General features: G+C 41.8%; 1 protein-coding gene across 1 annotated transcript in view; it reads left to right on the plus strand.

Moving 5' to 3' along the window:
* The window catches only part of LOC124545317 (cell division control protein 45 homolog), a 145,786-nt gene extending 127,265 nt beyond the window's left edge, over nt 1-18,521 (plus strand). The window contains exons 13-14 of the mRNA XM_047124219.1: nt 8,118-8,194; nt 17,807-18,521. Coding sequence (XP_046980175.1) covers nt 8,118-8,194; nt 17,807-17,871 — 142 coding nt within the window. The 3' untranslated portion in view covers nt 17,872-18,521. The remainder of the gene's footprint in view (nt 1-8,117; nt 8,195-17,806) is intronic.
* Nucleotides 18,522-18,743: the final 222 nt, after the last annotated feature.

Consider the following 18,743-nt stretch of genomic DNA (forward strand, 5'->3'; position numbering starts at 1 on the left):
AAAACTATATCATGCAATACAAAGTAAACACCACTGAGAGCCCACTAATGGTATTGTTTTCATTCATGACATGCCAAACAAATCATAACAACTCATACTGAAGTACTGGAACCAATTGGACTGACCTTCGTACCACTCTTGCCCCTAATGATTTCCATCTTTTTTGCACCTGGAAACATTCTTTGTGGTCAAAAATTCAACAATAATTATCGGTTCAAAGAACATGTTACAATGTGCTCGAAAACACAGGCAGCAGCATTCTGTGAGAAAAGCATCCAAAAATTTATGCCATGCTATTACAAGTACATACAAAATGGTGAGAGATCTGTAGGAAGGTAGATTAAGATTTGTAGTTCCTCATTTACCATGGCAGGAAAATACTTGGTCTTGGTTGAGAACAAAGTCAAGCCTGCACTAAAGAGGAAAAGCAAGCTGATGCTTGAATCCAATGCTCGTTCTCGTGTGGTACATTAATGCCAGCAGCTATTGACAAGGTTGGTTGGGGGCTCGTACCTCATCCTTATTGCACTCCTCACCTTTTCTCTCTATGGATTTTTATTTGTTTCGTCTGATGAAAGGAGCTTTGCATCACATCAACCTCAACAGCAATGAAAAGGTAATGAAAGAGAAAATATTAAATTTTCTTTGAGATAAAGGTAAAGAATTCTGTACTGAAAGGCTAAGAAAACAGGACTAGTTTATAGAAAATGTGCAGGGGGGGGGGGGGGGGGGGCGCATGCTTGAATAAAAAGAAAATTGCATCGATATCTAATAATAAACCACTTTTGCTGTACAGCTATTTGTTTGTATAATTATTGAATTGCGCTCATATTTGCATTACAATTCAGAAGTTATTCAGTTTACAAAGGCTGATGAAATGAGACTTTGTCTCTAGTATTTATTTAATACTAGCCATTTTAAATATGTTAATATTTTGTGGTCTCTGAGACATTTGATCTTCAGTTGTTGAAGTGTACATTGTGGCACAGACAAATGTATCAGTGTCATAGAAAGCATTTTTATCGTGGTTTGGATGTAACATTGAGATCGTGTTTGTGTATGAATCGACAGCCTTGATGTATTTCATGAAAGAAAACAATCTCATTTTTGGGCTGTAAATTTGCTTTTATTTGTTGTACTATTGGCCAATTTATACTAACTGCTGAATAGTGAAATGCTTAACTTGTATGACATTTTGAATCATTAAAACCTCATAAATGAAAAGTTACAAATTTGACATAAGGTACCTGCAGGCAGAATGCACCATGTTGCACGAAGTTGATGTGCAGATCAATTTCAGTCCACATGTAGAGCCACACATCTGTGTTACTGTGCTTTGTATCAAAGAGGATTGAATAATTTATGAATGTAAATAACTGAATCAACATTTATGTTATTACCTTATGGCTCTATGTTGTTCACCACTGACGAAGATGTGCAGCTCCATACGACCAATCAGGATGATGCCTCTCCATACCATGACACATCACCACCCAACCGGTCACTTTCCGTGATGTTCCTGTGGTTGTATAGGCTACCAGGTTCTCTGCAGTGTAATGTGGAGTGAGAATCATTTTACAAACTGAAGCGGGTTTCATCTGTGAAGAGCATATTCCTTCGTTCATCCATGATCTGATTTTGATCTTGCCGACTCCTCAATACATGGGCCTGTCCCTGTGCTGGAGTGATCAGGATGCATACAGCAGGATGTTTATCAAACAGCTCTGCTGTTCTGAGTCTCCGTTACACAGTTTGTCAGAAAAACACCAACTGCTGAGGCAGCTGCAAGCTCTGCAGCCAATTGTTTTGCAGGTGTACTGCAATTTCATTAGGCCGTTATGGCCAGATATTGGCCCTGTTGTGCTGTGATTATTCGTGTTGACTTGTTATTGGCCTATGAGCAACATCTCCTGAATCGCAAAACAGGGACACTTCGTAGTGCATCCAAGGGTACCGAGTAGTGGTCTGTGTCTGCCCTACTTCCTGGTTACAGAGTGTATTCTCCCCTGCTAAACAGGGTCCAAATACATTTTTTGTGGCATTACAATCTCAGATTCACCAACTCTGCTCACTATGAACAGACAAACAAGACTGAGACATTAAGTTGTCTCATGCACTGTTTGTGTTAACTCTCTGTTATAAAAGTATTCATACCACAGAGTTCTTCTTTCCTACACTGAGTTAACAAATAGGGTTAGTAGGTAAGCATGTGCAGTGTGGTGGGTGATTCCTCACGTTTCCCCTTTTCATTTTCATGCTTTCGCGATTATGCTTAACTTTTCGATACTACTGTATTAACTTTGAGTATTTGTTTGACACAAGTGAAGACAGCTAATTATGGCTTCAGTCTGTAAGTCAATATAATCAGTGTATTACTTGAAGTTCACACATAACATTATGACATAGCAAATGGACATTGACTTCATCCTCAAGTTATGCTACATGTGGATCTTACACATATTTTACTTTCTGTTTCTGTCTTATTCAATACAGAACATACTCAAAAATAAAGATGATGTGACCTACCAAACGAAAGCGCCGGCATGTCGATAGACACACAAACAAACACAAACATACACACAAAGTTCAAGCTTTCGCAACCAATGGTTGCTTCGTCAGGAAAGAGGGAACGAGAGGGAAAAACGAAAGGATGTGGGTTTTAAGGGAGAGGGTAAGGAGTCAGTCCAATCCCGGGAGCGGAAAGACTTACCTTAGGGGGAAAAAAGGACAGGTATACACTCACACACACACGCACGTATCCATTCGCACATACACAGACACAAGCAGACATTTGTAAAGGCAAAGAGTTTGGGCAGAGATGTCAATAAAGGCGGAAGTACAGAGGCAAAGATGTTGTTGAATGACAGGTGAGGTATGAGTGGCGGCAACTTGAAATTAGCGGAGGTTGAGGCCTGGTGGGTAACGAGAAGAGAGGATATATTGAAGGGCAAGTTCCCATCTCCGGAGTTCTGACAGGTTGGTGTTAGTGGGAAGCATCAAGATAACCTGGACGGTGTAACACTGTGCCAAGATGTGCTGGCCGTGCACCAAGGCATGTTTAGCCACAGGGTGATCCTCATTACCAACAAACACTGTCTGCCTGTGTCCATTCTTGCGAATGGACAGCTTGTTGCTGGTCATTCCCACATAGAAAGCTTCACAGTGTAGACAAGTAAGTTTGTAAATCATGTGGGTGCTTTCACACGTGGCTCTGCCTTTGATCGTGTACACCTTCCGGGTTACAGGACTGGAGTAGGTGGTGGTGGGAGGGTGCATGGGACAGGTTTTACACCGGGGGCGGTTACAAGGGTAGAAGCCAGAGGGTAGGGAAGGTGGGTTGGGGATTTCATAGGGGTGAACCAAGAGGTTACGAAGGTTAGGTGGACGGCGGAAAGACACTCTTGGTGGAGTGGGGAGGATTTCATGAAGGATGGATCTCATTTCAGGGCAGGATTTGAGGAAGTCGTATCCCTGCTGGAGAGCCACATTCAGAATGTGATCCAGTCCCGGAAAGTATCCTGTCACAAGTGGGGCACTTTTGTGGTTCTTCTGTGGGAGGTTGTGGGTTTGAGGGGATGAGGAAGTGGCTCTGGTAATTTGCTTCTGTACCAGGTCGGGAGGGTAGTTGCGGGATGCGAAAGCTGTTTTCAGGTTGTTGGTGTAATGCTTCAGGGATTCCGGACTGGAGCAGATTCGTTTGCCACGAGGACCTAGGCTGTAGGGAAGGGACCGTTTGATGTGGAATGGGTGGCAGGTGTCATAATGGAGGTACTGTTGCGTGTTGGTGGGTTTGGTGTGAACGGACGTGTGAAGCTGGCCATTGGACAGATGGAGGTCAACGTCAAGGAAAGTGGCATGGGATTTGGAGTATGACCAGGTTATCTGGATACTTCCCACTAACACCAACCTGTCAGAACTCCGCAGATGGGAACTTGATTTTCAGTATATCCTCTCTTCTTGTTATCCACCAGGTGTCAACCTCTGCTAATTTCAAGTTGCTGCCGCTCGTACCTCACCTGTCATTCAACAACATCATTCCTTCTGTACTTCCGCCTCGACTGACATCTCTGCCCAAACTCTTTGCCTTTACAAATGTCTGCTTGTGTCTGTGTATGTGCGGATGGATATGTGTGTGTGTGTGCGAGTGTATACCCGTCCTTTTTTCCCCCTAAGTAAGTCTTTCCGCTCCCGGGATTGGACTGACTCCTTACCCTCTCCCTTAAAACCCACATCCTTTCATCTTTCCCTCTCCTTCCCTCTTTCCTGACGAATCAACCGTTGGTTGCGAAAGCTTGACTTTTGCGTGTATGTTTGTGTTTGTTTGTGTGTTTATCGACATGCTGGCGCTTTCGTTTGGTAGGTCACATCATCTTTATTTTTGGATATATTTTTCCCAGGTGGAATGTTTCCCTCTGTTATATACAGAACATACTCACATTCATATGTGGCTCCAAACGTGGACTGACAAGATTTGCATATTACTTCTCATGCAACATTGGTGCCTAATATTACTGCATATTTAAATAGTGGTTATCATGGTCTAGGTATAGCTTCTTTGACTAGCAATAAAATCATCTTGGGTCCTGTGTAAATTATGAATACAGATCATCACCGATGGTGGCCAAAGACTTTTAGTATAAGAAGTCACCTCATTCCACCAATGATCTTGTCAAAGAGCAAAGAGGGCAAGTGAGCAGACAGAAGTTCAGGCCACTCTCTTGCCCTTGGGGTGGAAAAGTGCCCCGAAAAGGCGTAAGAATCAGCTATGATCAATGGCATGAGGATGCATATGGCAATGGAAACTACTGCATTTAAGACACATAATGTGTTTCCAGAAGACATGTGGCCTGAAATTAAAAAAGTATCATGATGATTTCGCCATTGGCAAAAGATTCTGAATTGGCCCCTGTTCAGATCTCCAGGAGATGACTGTCAAGGGGGCAGTGACCACGCGAAAAAGATGGAATAATGAAAAATGGAATAACATTTTATGAGCTGAACTTAGTAGGAAAGGTAGAAAATATGAAAAGGAAAATGCAAAGGCTCAGTCTAGATGTAGTAGTGGTCAGTGAAATGAAATGAAAAGATGATGTTGATTTCTGGCCAGACAAAAGTAAGGAATATCAACGGCAGCAGAAAATAGTATAATGGGAGCAGAATTCATTATGAGTAGGAAACTAGGGTAGATAGTAAGCTGTTGTGAACAGTTCAGTGATAAGGTTGTTCTCATCAGATTCGACACAAAAACATCAACAACAATAGATCAGGTATACATGCCTCCGTCACAAACAGAAGTTGGAGAGATAAAGAATATTAAACTCATAATTCAGTATGTAAAAGGAGATGAAAACCTAATAATCATGGGAGATGGAACACAGTTGTAAGGGAGGAATAAAACAGAGGGCTATGAGGGGAAGTGATCTTGGCAGAAGGAATGAAAAAGGAGAGACTAGTTGAGTATTGCAGTAAATTACCGATGGTAATAGCAAATCCTCTGTTCAAGTATAACAAGAAGAGGTATACTTGGAAAAGACCCGGAGGTGTGGGAAGATTCCAGCTGGACTACATCATGGTCAGACAGAGATTTGAAAATCAGGTATTGGATTGTAAGGCATACCTAGGTCTAGATCTACACTCAGATCACAGTTTAGTAATGTTGAAGAGGAGACTGAAGTTCAAGATTATTGTCCAGAAGAATCAATGTCGAAGGAAGCGGGATACTGAGTTACTGATGAATGATGAGATACAATTAAAGTTCGTTACAGTTGTGGATGCCACGGTAAGGAATACGAGAGTAGGCAATTCAGTTGAAGAGGAATGAACGTCTCTAAAAAGAACAATCATGGACATTCGACTGTCAGTTATAAGGAAAGTAACTATGAAGAAACCTTGGATAACAGAAGAAATATTTAAAGTGATTTAGGAAAGAAGGAAGAACAAAAATTTTCTGGGGAAGACAGGAATACTGCAGTATAAATTCCTAAGGAAAGACATTTAAAAAAAAAATGAAATGGTTGTAAGAAAGATGTGAAGAAATCGAAAAATAAATGATCATCTGGACAACTGACTCAGCATATAGAAAAATCAAAACAATGGTTGATGAAATTAAAAGCAAGGGTGCTAACATTAAGATAACACTCTGTCGTAATTTCTAAAATCATTGGGGGTCAGTAATACTTAAACAACTGTTTTATTTGGTGTGTAGAATATATGGGACTGTTGGTGTACCATCGGACTTCCAGAAAAATATCTTTCACACAGATCTGAAGGTAGCAAGGGCATATAAGCATGAGATCTCTCACACTATCAGTTTGACAGCTTATACGTCCAAGGTGCTGATGAGAATCATATGCAGCAGGATTGAAAAGAAAATTGAAGAAGCATCATTAAATTCTTCATTTGTGTGGATATATTGTCCGTAGTTGATTTACAGTTCTTGAGGGTATTTTCAAGTGGAAGTCACCGTAAGTAGAAATGAGCCTATTGTTAACGAACTGTTTTTCGATCTTAAAGCAAATCAAAATGTACAGACCACTGACAGTGCCTTACCTCTATAAAGTGAAATATGGCTAGTGAAAAAGATGTGCATTTTTTGTAGTTGCAATGATAGAACAAAAATACCATCAAGAAAATTGAGGAGCTGTTAGATGATGATCAGTTTCATTTTAGGAAAGATAAAGACACCAGAGAGGCAGTTCAACATTGCTGTTGATAGTGGAATCAAGACTGATGAAAATTCAAACTATCTTCATAGGATATGTTGACCTAGAAAAAGCATTCAACAGTGTAAAATTGTGCAAGATGTTTAAAGTTCTGAGAAAGATAAGACAGTAATATACAATATGTGCAAGAACCAAGAGGGAACAATAAGAGTGGTAGACCTAGAACAAAGTGCTCGGATTAAAGAGGTTGTAAGACAGAGTTGCAGTCTTTTGACCTTAGTGTTCAGTCTATACTTCAAAGAAGCAATGACCAAAATGAAAGGCAAGTTTCAGAGGGGATAAAAATTCAAGGTGAAAGAATGTCGGTTGTAAAATCATTGATGACATTGCTATCCTCTGTGAAACTGAAGAATTACAGGACTTGTTGAAAGAAATGAACACTCTAATAAGTACAGAATGTGGATTGAGAGTAAACTGGAAAAAGACAAAAGTAATGTGAAACATCAGAAATGAGGTTAATGAGAACCTTACGATCAAACTGTGTAAGCATGAAATAGACAAAATTAAGGAATCGTGCTACCTTGTAATCAAAATAACCCACGACGGACAGAGCAAGGAGGATATAAAAAGCAGAGTACCACAGGCCAAGAGAATTCTATTGGTATCAAATATTGCCCTTAATTTGAGGAAGTAATTTCTGAGAATTTACATTTGGAGCACAGCAATGTATGGTAGTGGACCATAGACAGTGGGAAAGCCAGAACAGAAGATAATTAAAGCATTTGAGACGTTGTGCTACAAAAGAATGTTGACAATTAAGTTGACTGTTAAGATAGGGAGTAAGAATGTTCTCTGCAGAATCGGTGGGGAAAGGAGCATATGGAAAAAACTAACAAGAAGAAGGGACAGGGTGATAGAATGTGTTAAGCTATCAGGGAATAACCTCCTTATTACTAGGGGGAGCTGTAGAGGGTAGAAACTAAAGGGGAAGACAGAGATTGAAATACTTCCAACAATTAATTGAGGACTTAGGGTGCAACTCTGAGATGATGAGATTAGCACTTGAGGGGAGCTTGTGGCAGGGCGCATCAGAGCAACATTGGTAACTCAAAGAAAAAGAAAAAGAAATGTAAATAATAGATGGTATTACATGCCTAATTTCTTCATAATTTATTATGTTGTTAAAATATTTGAACTGTTATACAAGTTAATATGGTTTTCTAGGTGCTTGATAACGAAGTTGGCCAGTAGCACAATAGATAAAAATTAAATTTATAGCCTAAAATGTTATTGTCTGATATTTGGTGTCATTTGTAATAAACATTAAATATAACGCATCATTTTAAAAAAATAATGACTCACAACTCTTGATTATTAGTCATAGTCAGAATCAGTTAACTAACATTTTAATGATTTCCACAGTTCTCTTATGCAGCCTGTTTTTATTTTTTGTAGCTTCTTTGGGAAGGCATTTGAACAAGCTGCAATCAAAATACGGGCTCGAATGACTATGGATTGCTTTGACACATCAAGTGAGTAGAAAGGCTTATGCATAACTAACACATTTCACATGTTTATAGCAACTGTCTCTATACTGCAAATAGCAGCTAAACAGAACTCTGATGTAATTATTCAAGCATTTTCAGTGGTGTGGTAATGTAGAATGTGATGTGTCTGTTTCTTATATTTTAAGTGGGTGAATCGTATATAATGGTGCCTGCCCGCGCATTAGCACCCCAGTTCTTGGATTCGGGCAGATACTTCAGTAGCAGATTGAATCTGTCTGGCAGATAAATGATGAGTACTGGTGTGCCAGGCAGCTTGGATGTGGTTTTTAGGCTCAAATCCGACAAGGGAATACATGATTCACAAACATTTCAACAAACGTGTTCACATTTCCTCATGGGACACCACTAGACATATGCAGGTGTGAACTCAAATGAACCCCTGGAGGAAAGACAAAATTTCTTTTCATGAAATGCCACTAAGAAAATTTAGAGAACCAGCATTTGTGCCTGATTGCAAAACAGTTCTACTGCTGCCAATGTATATTTAGAGTGTGGACCATAAAGATGAGAAATTTGGACTCATAAGGAGGAAAACAGACAATTGTTTTCCTTGGCTCCATTTGTGAGTGGAACAGGAAATGGAGTGACTAACAATGGTACAAGATACCCTTCACCCCGTGCGGTTTTAGGTGCTACAGTCTGGAACCGCAGGACCGCTACAGTCGCAGGTTCGAATCCTGCCTTGGGCATGGATGTGTGTGGTGTCCTTAGGTTAGTTAGGTTTAAATAGTTCTAAGTTCTAGGGGACTGATGACCTCAGAAGTTAAGTCCCATAGTACTCAGAGCCATTTGAACCATACCCTTCACCACCCACCATTGCTAGATATATGCTGGCACATGAATGGTGCTTTCTAATAGGAATGTTAGAAGAATTGAAGAGTGTGACATTTTTAAGGGATAATATTATGGCTGATGACACATGGTATCACAAGGGTGTATCATAAATTTGATGTGCAAAACACAGAATGGCAGTAAAATTTGTATTTCCATTTATGGCAGATTGTACTACAAAGGAGGGTGTGGAAATTGTGGAACATTCCCCCCTCCCACCCATTTCTAGTAATTTTAGAACCTCCACAGTGGTTCATCATTGTACATTACTTCAGTATTTTTCTTACTTTGTTTAGTCATTGCAACAGATTATCCATTGCCATTATCGCTTTTGTTCCTCTGTGGGTTCCCCCCACCCCCCACCCCCGTCACTCCAGCTTGCTGCTCTCTATTCTCACCATCTCTTGCAATAATTCTGGCCAGCAGCATTGAACAGAATGAAAATGGTGATGTAGCAAACATGACATTGAAATAACAAAACTTTGCCTCAATTCTTGAAGAAGGACCCTTAGTTTCAGAAATTATTAGGTGCTGACCTTGTAGTCAAATTAAATCAAGCAATGTTGAGAGAATTTGTTAGGAAATGAGACGCTAAAAATAACAGATGAGTTTTGCTATTTCGGCAGCAAAATAACTGAGGAAGGCTGAAGTAGAGAGGATAGAAAACATGGACTGGCTCTAGCAATGAAAAAATTTCTTAAAAAGAGGAATTCATTAGCATATAAATAAATTTAAGTGGTGGGAAGATTATTATGAAGGTGAAATATGGACACTAACTAGTTCTGGCAAGAAGAGAATAGAAGCTCTTGAAATGGGGTGCCACGGAAGGACAATGGATATTAGATGTGTAGATCACGTAACTAATGAGGAGATACCAAAGCAAACTGAGTAGAAAGAAATTTATGGCATAACTTCGTGAAAAACGGGGTTGGTTGATAGGATACATTCTGAGGCATCATGGAATTGTCAACTTGATATTAGAGGGAAATGTGGGGGATAGAAATTGTAAAGAGTGTCAAAGAGGGGTGAGTACAGTAAGCATTTTCAAAGCGATGTAGGTTGTAGTAGGTTTGCAGAGATGAAGAGGCTTGTGCGGGATAAAGCAACTTGGAGACCTGCCTCAAATCTGTCTTTGGACAGAAGACGGTGATAACAACAACAACAACAACAACTACTACTACTACTACTACTACTACTACTACTAGCACCTCCACCACTGAACACATTCCCTTTCTTTTTCCCCTCCTTAGACATTTTTTTTGTTTTCAAAAGGTACCTCCAATGACTTGAAAATTTATATTTAATGGTAAATAGTCTCTGTCATTTCATCCATCTTTTAATATTTATATCTGGGAACTTTCAAAGAAAAATTGTATGATAAACCAGAAAACATGAATATTCTCCTACAGTAACATTAATTTACCCATGTGAGACACACTACCTTGGGGAACACAGTTTCCATCATATAAATGATTTTGTTTTTAATTTTGCATTTCAGCCTGGAGTCACATAAATGGCATCATTAAGAGTTTAGACTTCTTAGAAAGTAATGATTGGAGATCTGTCTCAATGTGAAAGCCAGTAAAAATTTAAGTAACTACTGGTGTACGTAGTGGGGAATACAGAAAAACCTCAAGGAGGGGGCGCTTGAAACATCTTGAGCTACCTTTACTTTTACTGTAATAAAAAATAATCAAGTCACATGCGGAGTTTAAGAAAGTTTTATTTAAACTGATTCTACACATCTACAAGACAATGCCCTGATTATATAAAAAGTTACAATTGTGGTTCTCCTTCTTAAATGATGAATTGTATGCGACTGTTCTTCCTGGCAAATTGGTTAATTATATTGTCAATAGGACAATCAATGTCAGGGAGAATGCTCAGCAGAGCTAAGCCATTAAGTCGATCCTCCTCCATTGTCGACCTCAGCCATGTTTTTGTACACTGCAATGTTGAAAAACTTCTTTCTACAATAGCAGTAGAAGCAGGTAGACAAGAAAATATTTTGTACAGCATGTGCAAAGTAGTATAGTCAGATCTAGGACAGACAGACAACTCTTTCATAACATAATCACGATCATTATGGGTGTTTATGCTTGCTTCCTTATATTGAAGAATCTCTCCCATTAGTGTCTTTTTAATCAAACAAGTGATTGTTCTTCAAAGAACAGCAGTTCAGTTAAGCACTGATTCAATATATGTGCCAGATCATTACCATCATGTTTCAGTAGTTGTGAGGGCAAAAGTATGTTGAATTTTAAGTGATAAATATTTTCTTCAGCAAAACTTTCTCTCATGTCAGTCGTAACGTGGTCCAGTGTTGGAATAAAAACAGTTCTTTTCTAATATGTCATAGCATCATCATTATGATCACAGCTTTCCCCCTGTCTTTGTCCACCTGTAAGACGAGGAACACTCGTCTCCACACCTAACTCTTCCATAACTGCCCTTGCCTCTTCAACAATATGAGCAAATTACAAGAAAACAGTAGAATTAGAATATTCACGACTTTTCTTGAACAAATGCCAGACAGAGTAACGTATCGAGGTCACTAGAATGGCCGTGACTTTTCTCGTTGGTGTGTGTCAGCTATCTACATGCCAGATACAAACGTATAAAATACGATGACGCAGGTGTGCATGCTACATAGGAAAGTACAACTACTCGATAAGTTAATTCACTCGAGTTGAGTGACGAAAGAAATGAACGAATAGCGTGCGGGCTGACTGGCGGGGGCAGTTCCGGTGGCTATGTAAGGGGGGGGGGGCTGCCCAAACTCTTTGCCTTTACAAATGTCTGCTTGTGTCTGTGTATGTGCGGATGGATATGTGTGTGTGTGCGAGTGTGTACCTGTCCTCTTTTCCCCCTAAGGTAAGTCTTTCCGCTCCCGGGATTGGAATGACTCCTTATCCTTTCCCTTAAAACCCCCATCCTTTCGTCTTTCCCTCTCCTTCCCTCTTTCCTGATGAGGCAACAGTTTGTTGCGAAAGCTTGAATTTTGTGTGTATGTTTGTGTTTGTGTGTCTATCGACATGCCAGCGCTTTCGTTTGGTAAGTCACATCATCTTTGTTTTTAGGTGTGTGTGTGTGTGTGTGTGTGTGTGTGTGTGTGTGTGTATATATATATATATATATATATATATATATATATATATATATATATATATAAAAACAAAGATGAGGTGACTTACCGAACAAAAGCGCTGGCAGGTCGATAGACACACAAACATACACACAAAATTCAAGCTTTCGCAACAAACTGTTGCCTCATCAGGAAAGAGGGAAGGAGAGGGGAAGACGAAAGGAAGTGGGTTTTAAGGGAGAGGGTAAGGAGTCATTCCAATCCCGGGAGCGGAAAGACTTACCTTAGGGGGAAAAAAGGACAGGTATACACTCGCACACACGCACATATCCATCCACACATACAGACACAAGCAGACATATTTAAATACAAAGAGTTTGGGCAGAGATGTCAGTCGAGGCAGAAGTGTAGAGGCAAAGAAGTTGTTGAAAGACAGGTGAGGTATGAGTGGCGGCAACATGAAATTAGCGGAGATTGAGGCCTGGCGGATGACGAGAAGAGAGGATATACTGAAGGGCAAGTTCCCATCTCCGGAGTTCGGATAGGTTGGTGTTGGTGGGAAGTATCCAGATAACCCGGACGGTGTAACACTGTGCCAAGATGTGCTGGCTGTGCACCAAGGCATGTTTAGCCACAGGGTGATCCTCATTACCAACAAACACTGTCTGCCTGTGTCCATTCATGCGAATCGACAGTTTGTTGCTGGTCATTCCCACATAGAATGCATCACAGTGTAGGCAGGTCAGTTGGTAAATGACGTGGGTGCTTTCACACGTGGCTCTGCCTCTGATCGTGTACACCTTCCGGGTTACAGGACTGGAGTAGGTGGTGGTGGGAGGGTGCATGGGACAGGTTTTGCATCGGGGGCGGTTACAAGGATAGGAGCCAGAGGGTAGGGAAGGTGGTTTGGGGATTTCATAGGGATGAACTAAGAGGTTACGAAGGTTAGGTGGACGGCGGAAAGACACTCTTGGTGGAGTGGGGAGGATTTCATGAAGGATGGATCTCATTTCAGGGCAGGATTTGAGGAAGTCGTATCCCTGCTGGAGAGCCACATTCAGAGTCTGGTCCAGTCCTGGAAAGTATCCTGTCACAAGTGGGGCACTTTTGTGGTTCTTCTGTGGGGGATTCTGGGTTTGGGGGGACGAGGAAGTGGCTCTGGTTATTTGCTTCTGTACCAGGTCGGGAGGGTAGTTGCGGGATGCGAAAGCTGTTTTCAGGTTGTTGGTGTAATGATTCAGGGATTCCGGACTGGAGCAGATTCGTTTGCCACGAAGACCTAGGCTGTAGGGAAGGGACCGTTTGATGTGGAATGGGTGGCAGCTGTCATAATGGAGGTACTGTTGCTTGTTGGTGGGTTTGATGTGGACGGACGTGTGAAGTTGGCCATTGGACAGGTGGAGGTCAACGTCAAGGAAAGTGGCATGGGATTTGGAGTAGGACCAGGTGAAACTGATGGAACCAAAGGAGTTGAGGTTGGAGAGGAAATTCTGGAGTTCTTCTTCACTGTGAGTCCAGATCGTGAAGATGTCATCAATAAATCTGTACCAAACTTTGGGTTGGCAGACTTGGGTAACCAAGAAGGCTTCCTCTAAGCAACCCATGAATAGGTTGGCGTACGAGGGAGCCATCCTGGTGCCCATGGCTGTTCCCTTTAATTGTTGGTATGTCTGGCCCTCAAAAGTGAAGAAGTTGTGGGTCAGAATGAAGCTGGCTAAGGTGATGAGGAAAGAGGTTTTAGGTAGGGTGGCAGGTGATCGGCGTGAAAGGAAATGCTCCATCGCAGCGAGGCCCTGGACGTGCGGAATATTTGTGTATAAGGACGTGGCATCAATGGTTACAAGGATGGTTTCCGGGGGTAACAGATTGGGTAAGGATTCCAGGCGTTCAAGGAAGTGGTTGTTGTCCTTGATGAAGGATGGGAGACTGCATGTAATGGGTTGAAGGTGTTGATCTACATAGGCAGAGATACGTTCTGTGGGGGCTTGGTAACCAGCTACAATGGGGCGGCCGGGATGATTGGGTTTGTGGATTTTAGGAAGAAGGTAGAAGGTAGGAGTGCGGGGTGTTGGTGGGGTCAGGAGGGGTGGGGTCAGGAGGTTGATGGAGTCAGGTGAAAGGTTTCGCAGGGGGCCTAAGGTTCTGAGGATTCCTTGAAGCTCCGCCTGGACATAGGGAATGGGGTTACCTTGGCAAACTTTGTATGTGGTGTTGTCTGAAAGCTGACGCAGTCCCTCAGCCACATACTCCCGACGATCAAGTACCACGGTCGTGGAACCCTTGTCCGCCGGAAGAATGACGATGGATCGGTCAGCCTTCAGATCACGGATAGCCTGGGCTTCAGCAGTGGTGATGTTGGGTGTAGGATTAAGGTTTTTTAAGAAGGATTGAGATGCAAGGCTGGAAGTCAGAAATTCCTGGAAGGTTTGGAGAGGGTGATTTTGAGGAAGAGGAGGTGGGTCCCGCTGTGACGGAGGACGGAACTGTTCCAGGCAGGGTTCAATTTGGATGGTGTCTTGAGGAGTCGGATCATTAGGAGTAGGATTAGGATCATTTTTCTTCGTGGCAAAGTGATACTTCCAGCAGAGAGTACGAGTGTAGGACAGTAAATCTTTGACGAGGGCTGTTTGGTTGAATCTGGGAGTGGGGCTGAAGGTGAGGCCTTTGGATAGGACAGAGGTTTCGGATTGGGAGAGAGGTTTGGAGGAAAGGTTAACTACTGAATTAGGGTGTTGTGGTTCCAGACTGTGTTGATCGGAATTTTGAGGTTTTGGAGGGAGTGGAGCTGGAAGTGGAAGATTGAGTAGATGGGAGAGACTGGGTTTGTGTGCAATGAGAGGAGGTTGAGGTTTGCTGGAAAGGTTGTGAAGGGTGAGTGAGTTGCCTTTCCGGAGGTGGGAAACCAGGAGATTGGATAGTTTTTTGAGGTGGAGGGTGGCATGCTGTTCTAATTTACGGTTGGCCTGTAGGAGGATGCTCTGAACAGCCGGTGTGGATGTGGGAGAGGAAAGATTAAGGACTTTTATTAAGGATAGGAGTTGACGGGTGTGTTCATCTTTGTAACCATTGATGCCACGTCCTTATACACAAATATTCCGCACGTCCAGGGCCTCGCTGCGATGGAGCATTTCCTTTCACGCCGATCACCTGCCACCCTACCTAAAACCTCTTTCCTCATCACCTTAGCCAGCTTCATTCTGACCCACAACTTCTTCACTTTTGAGGGCCAGACATACCAACAATTAAAGGGAACAGCCATGGGCACCAGGATGGCTCCCTCGTACGCCAACCTATTCATGGGTTGCTTAGAGGAAGCCTTCTTGGTTACCCAAGTCTGCCAACCCAAAGTTTGGTACAGATTTATTGATGACATCTTCATGATCTGGACTCACAGTGAAGAAGAACTCCAGAATTTCCTCTCCAACCTCAACTCCTTTGGTTCCATCAGTTTCACCTGGTCCTACTCCAAATCCCATGCCACTTTCCTTGACGTTGACCTCCACCTGTCCAATGGCCAACTTCACACGTCCGTCCACATCAAACCCACCAACAAGCAACAGTACCTCCATTATGACAGCTGCCACCCATTCCACATCAAACGGTCCCTTCCCTACAGCCTAGGTCTTCGTGGCAAACGAATCTGCTCCAGTCCGGAATCCCTGAATCATTACACCAACAACCTGAAAACAGCTTTCGCATCCCGCAACTACCCTCCCGACCTGGTACAGAAGCAAATAACCAGAGCCACTTCCTCGTCCCCCCAAACCCAGAATCCCCCACAGAAGAACCACAAAAGTGCCCCACTTGTGACAGAATACTTTCCAGGACTGGACCAGACTCTGAATGTGGCTCTCCAGCAGGGATACGACTTCCTCAAATCCTGCCCTGAAATGAGATCCATCCTTCATGAAATCCTCCCCACTCCACCAAGAGTGTCTTTCCGCCGTCCACCTAACCTTCGTAACCTCTTAGTTCATCCCTATGAAATCCCCAAACCACCTTCCCTACCCTCTGGCTCCTATCCTTGTAACCGCCCCCGATGCAAAACCTGTCCCATGCACCCTCCCACCACCACCTACTCCAGTCCTGTAACCCGGAAGGTGTACACGATCAGAGGCAGAGCCACGTGTGAAAGCACCCACGTCATTTACCAACTGACCTGCCTACACTGTGATGCATTCTATGTGGGAATGACCAGCAACAAACTGTCGATTCGCATGAATGGACACAGGCAGACAGTGTTTGTTGGTAATGAGGATCACCCTGTGGCTAAACATGCCTTGGTGCACGGCCAGCACATCTTGGCACAGTGTTACACCGTCCGGGTTATCTGGATACTTCCCACTAACACCAACCTATCCGAACTCCGGAGATGGGAACTTGCTCTTCAATATATCCTCTCTTCCCGTTATCCACCAGGCCTCAATCTCCGCTAATTTCAAGTTGCCACCACTCATATCTCACCTGTCATTCAACAACATCTTTGCCCCTGCACTTCTGCCTCGACTGACACCTCTGCCCAAACTCTTTGTCTTTAAATATGTCTGCTTGTCTCTGCATATGTGTGGATGGATATGTGTGTGTGTGCGCGAGTGTATACCCGTCCTTTTTTCCCCCTAAGGTAAGTCTTTCCCCTCCCGGGATTGGAATGACTCCATACCCTCTCCCTTAAAACCCACATCCTTTCATCTTTCCCTCTCCTTCCTTCTTTCCTGATGAGGCAACAGCTTGTAGCGAAAGCTTGAATTTAGTGTGTGTGTTTGTGTTTGTTTGTGTGTCTGTCGACCTGCCAGCACTTTCATTTGGTAAGTCACATCATCTTTGTTTTTTTTATATATATAACCTCATTACATAAAATTTGTATAAATGCAAGTGATCTAATTTGTGCTGCAGTGAAACAGTATTAAGAAATTTAGATTGTTACATTTGCTTAAATAGTTCACTGGAAGTGTAAAGGAACAGTTTAGTGGTATGAAATTAAGCAGACCTCTCAGTACAGTCACGATCATAAATTCGAAGGTGAATAACTGTTGACAGTATGACAGAACAATTCTTTGTCAGTGTAGAGGCCAGCTGCTTTATTGGTAGTGAGAGTAAAATGTAAGCAGCAATAACATTCATATGACATTGACAATTGCTATCAACAGCAGCATCACTTCCATGAGTAGCCTTAGTCTCGTGTTACAGGTGTGTGCCATTTGACGCTCTTATATTTTTATGGTGGGTAGCGGGGGTACATAGCCTCTCTCTCACTCGCGGTCCCCCTCCCACGACTGCTTTCTTCCCCTTATGCACCACTTACAGCTCTTGGTATGGCTCACTGACTGTGAGATAGGGGCATTTTGGGGAGTATCAAAAAGTGAAAGACAAGAAGTTAGGTGTATGAAAATATAACGAGTTGCTTGAGACATAATGAGTTCCTGAAACTTTAAAGGAAATAAGTAGTTCAGTGACAATAGTTCAGGGCTGGGCTTGTGTGTCAAATTCTAGAATAAACAAAAGGTTTGGTAAAAAACAGTTAAACAAAATGTGAACTGCCTACTGTTACATTATAAGTTTAGTAAAAAGTAACTAGCCTGTAGTAAAGAATTATGTTTTATAGTCCCACTCTGTTTTGTGATTCACATACTAATTAATCATGGACATTTATTTCTTTTCAGTTGTTCAGTTGAAGACAGATGACCGAGCAAAGTTCTTTGATGCACTGACTACTCTCCTCAGCTGAATCTTCATGTATCTTTGTTTTACTCTGTACACAACAGACAATTACAGTGCCTTGTCTGAAGCAGTCTTTCACATGTTAGTACCTCTACACAAGTGCTAGCATGGTTGGCAAAAATGACGAAAAATCTCTTCATACTCCGTTACGTGTTCTTTCAAAAACAAGCTTTAAATATCAATTATAGTATAATGAATAGTGCCTTTTAAGGTATGTGTGAATGGTTTGCCTGTTAATATGAATAGTGCCTTTTAAGGTATATGTGAATGGTTTAACAGTTAATATTGTGTGTGTGTGTGTGTGTGTGTGTGTGTGTGTGTGTGTGTGTGTGTGTGTGTGTGATTTGGAGTGTACAATTAGATTTACAACTTCCTGTGTATTTAATGCTTAGCTGTTATGGGATCTTGGTAGTGACATTACCTGATAGTAAAATTATTTTATGAGCAGTCAATTCTTCTACGTGATATTGACATTTTGTATAAATTTTCATATACTTCTCATGTTTTACAAAAAATAGACAATGAAATATATTATGAACAAAGGAGTCATAAATTGACTGAAGTGTTTTAGCACAATTGTCACGTAGACATAAAAGAGTCAAAAAATATTTGAAATGTTCGACAAAATGTATTCAAATACAATATTTTAACAAGAAAAATTATATTTTGTGGGAAATTAAAAATGTTGTACTGATATTTTAACCATTTGTTCCATTCTTTTGAATGAAACTCTGCCAGTTATTGCTACGGACACATTTTTACTTTTTTGTGTGGACCGTCCATGACACATATGAAGTATCTTTCGTAATGGTTATTCTGCTGTGTACTTTGTGAATTGAAAGTATCAGACTGCATATACAAAGGGTCAGGGTTTGATTA

Source organism: Schistocerca americana, chromosome 8, assembly GCF_021461395.2.
Source record: "Schistocerca americana isolate TAMUIC-IGC-003095 chromosome 8, iqSchAmer2.1, whole genome shotgun sequence".
NCBI classification, from domain to species: domain Eukaryota; kingdom Metazoa; phylum Arthropoda; class Insecta; order Orthoptera; family Acrididae; genus Schistocerca; species Schistocerca americana.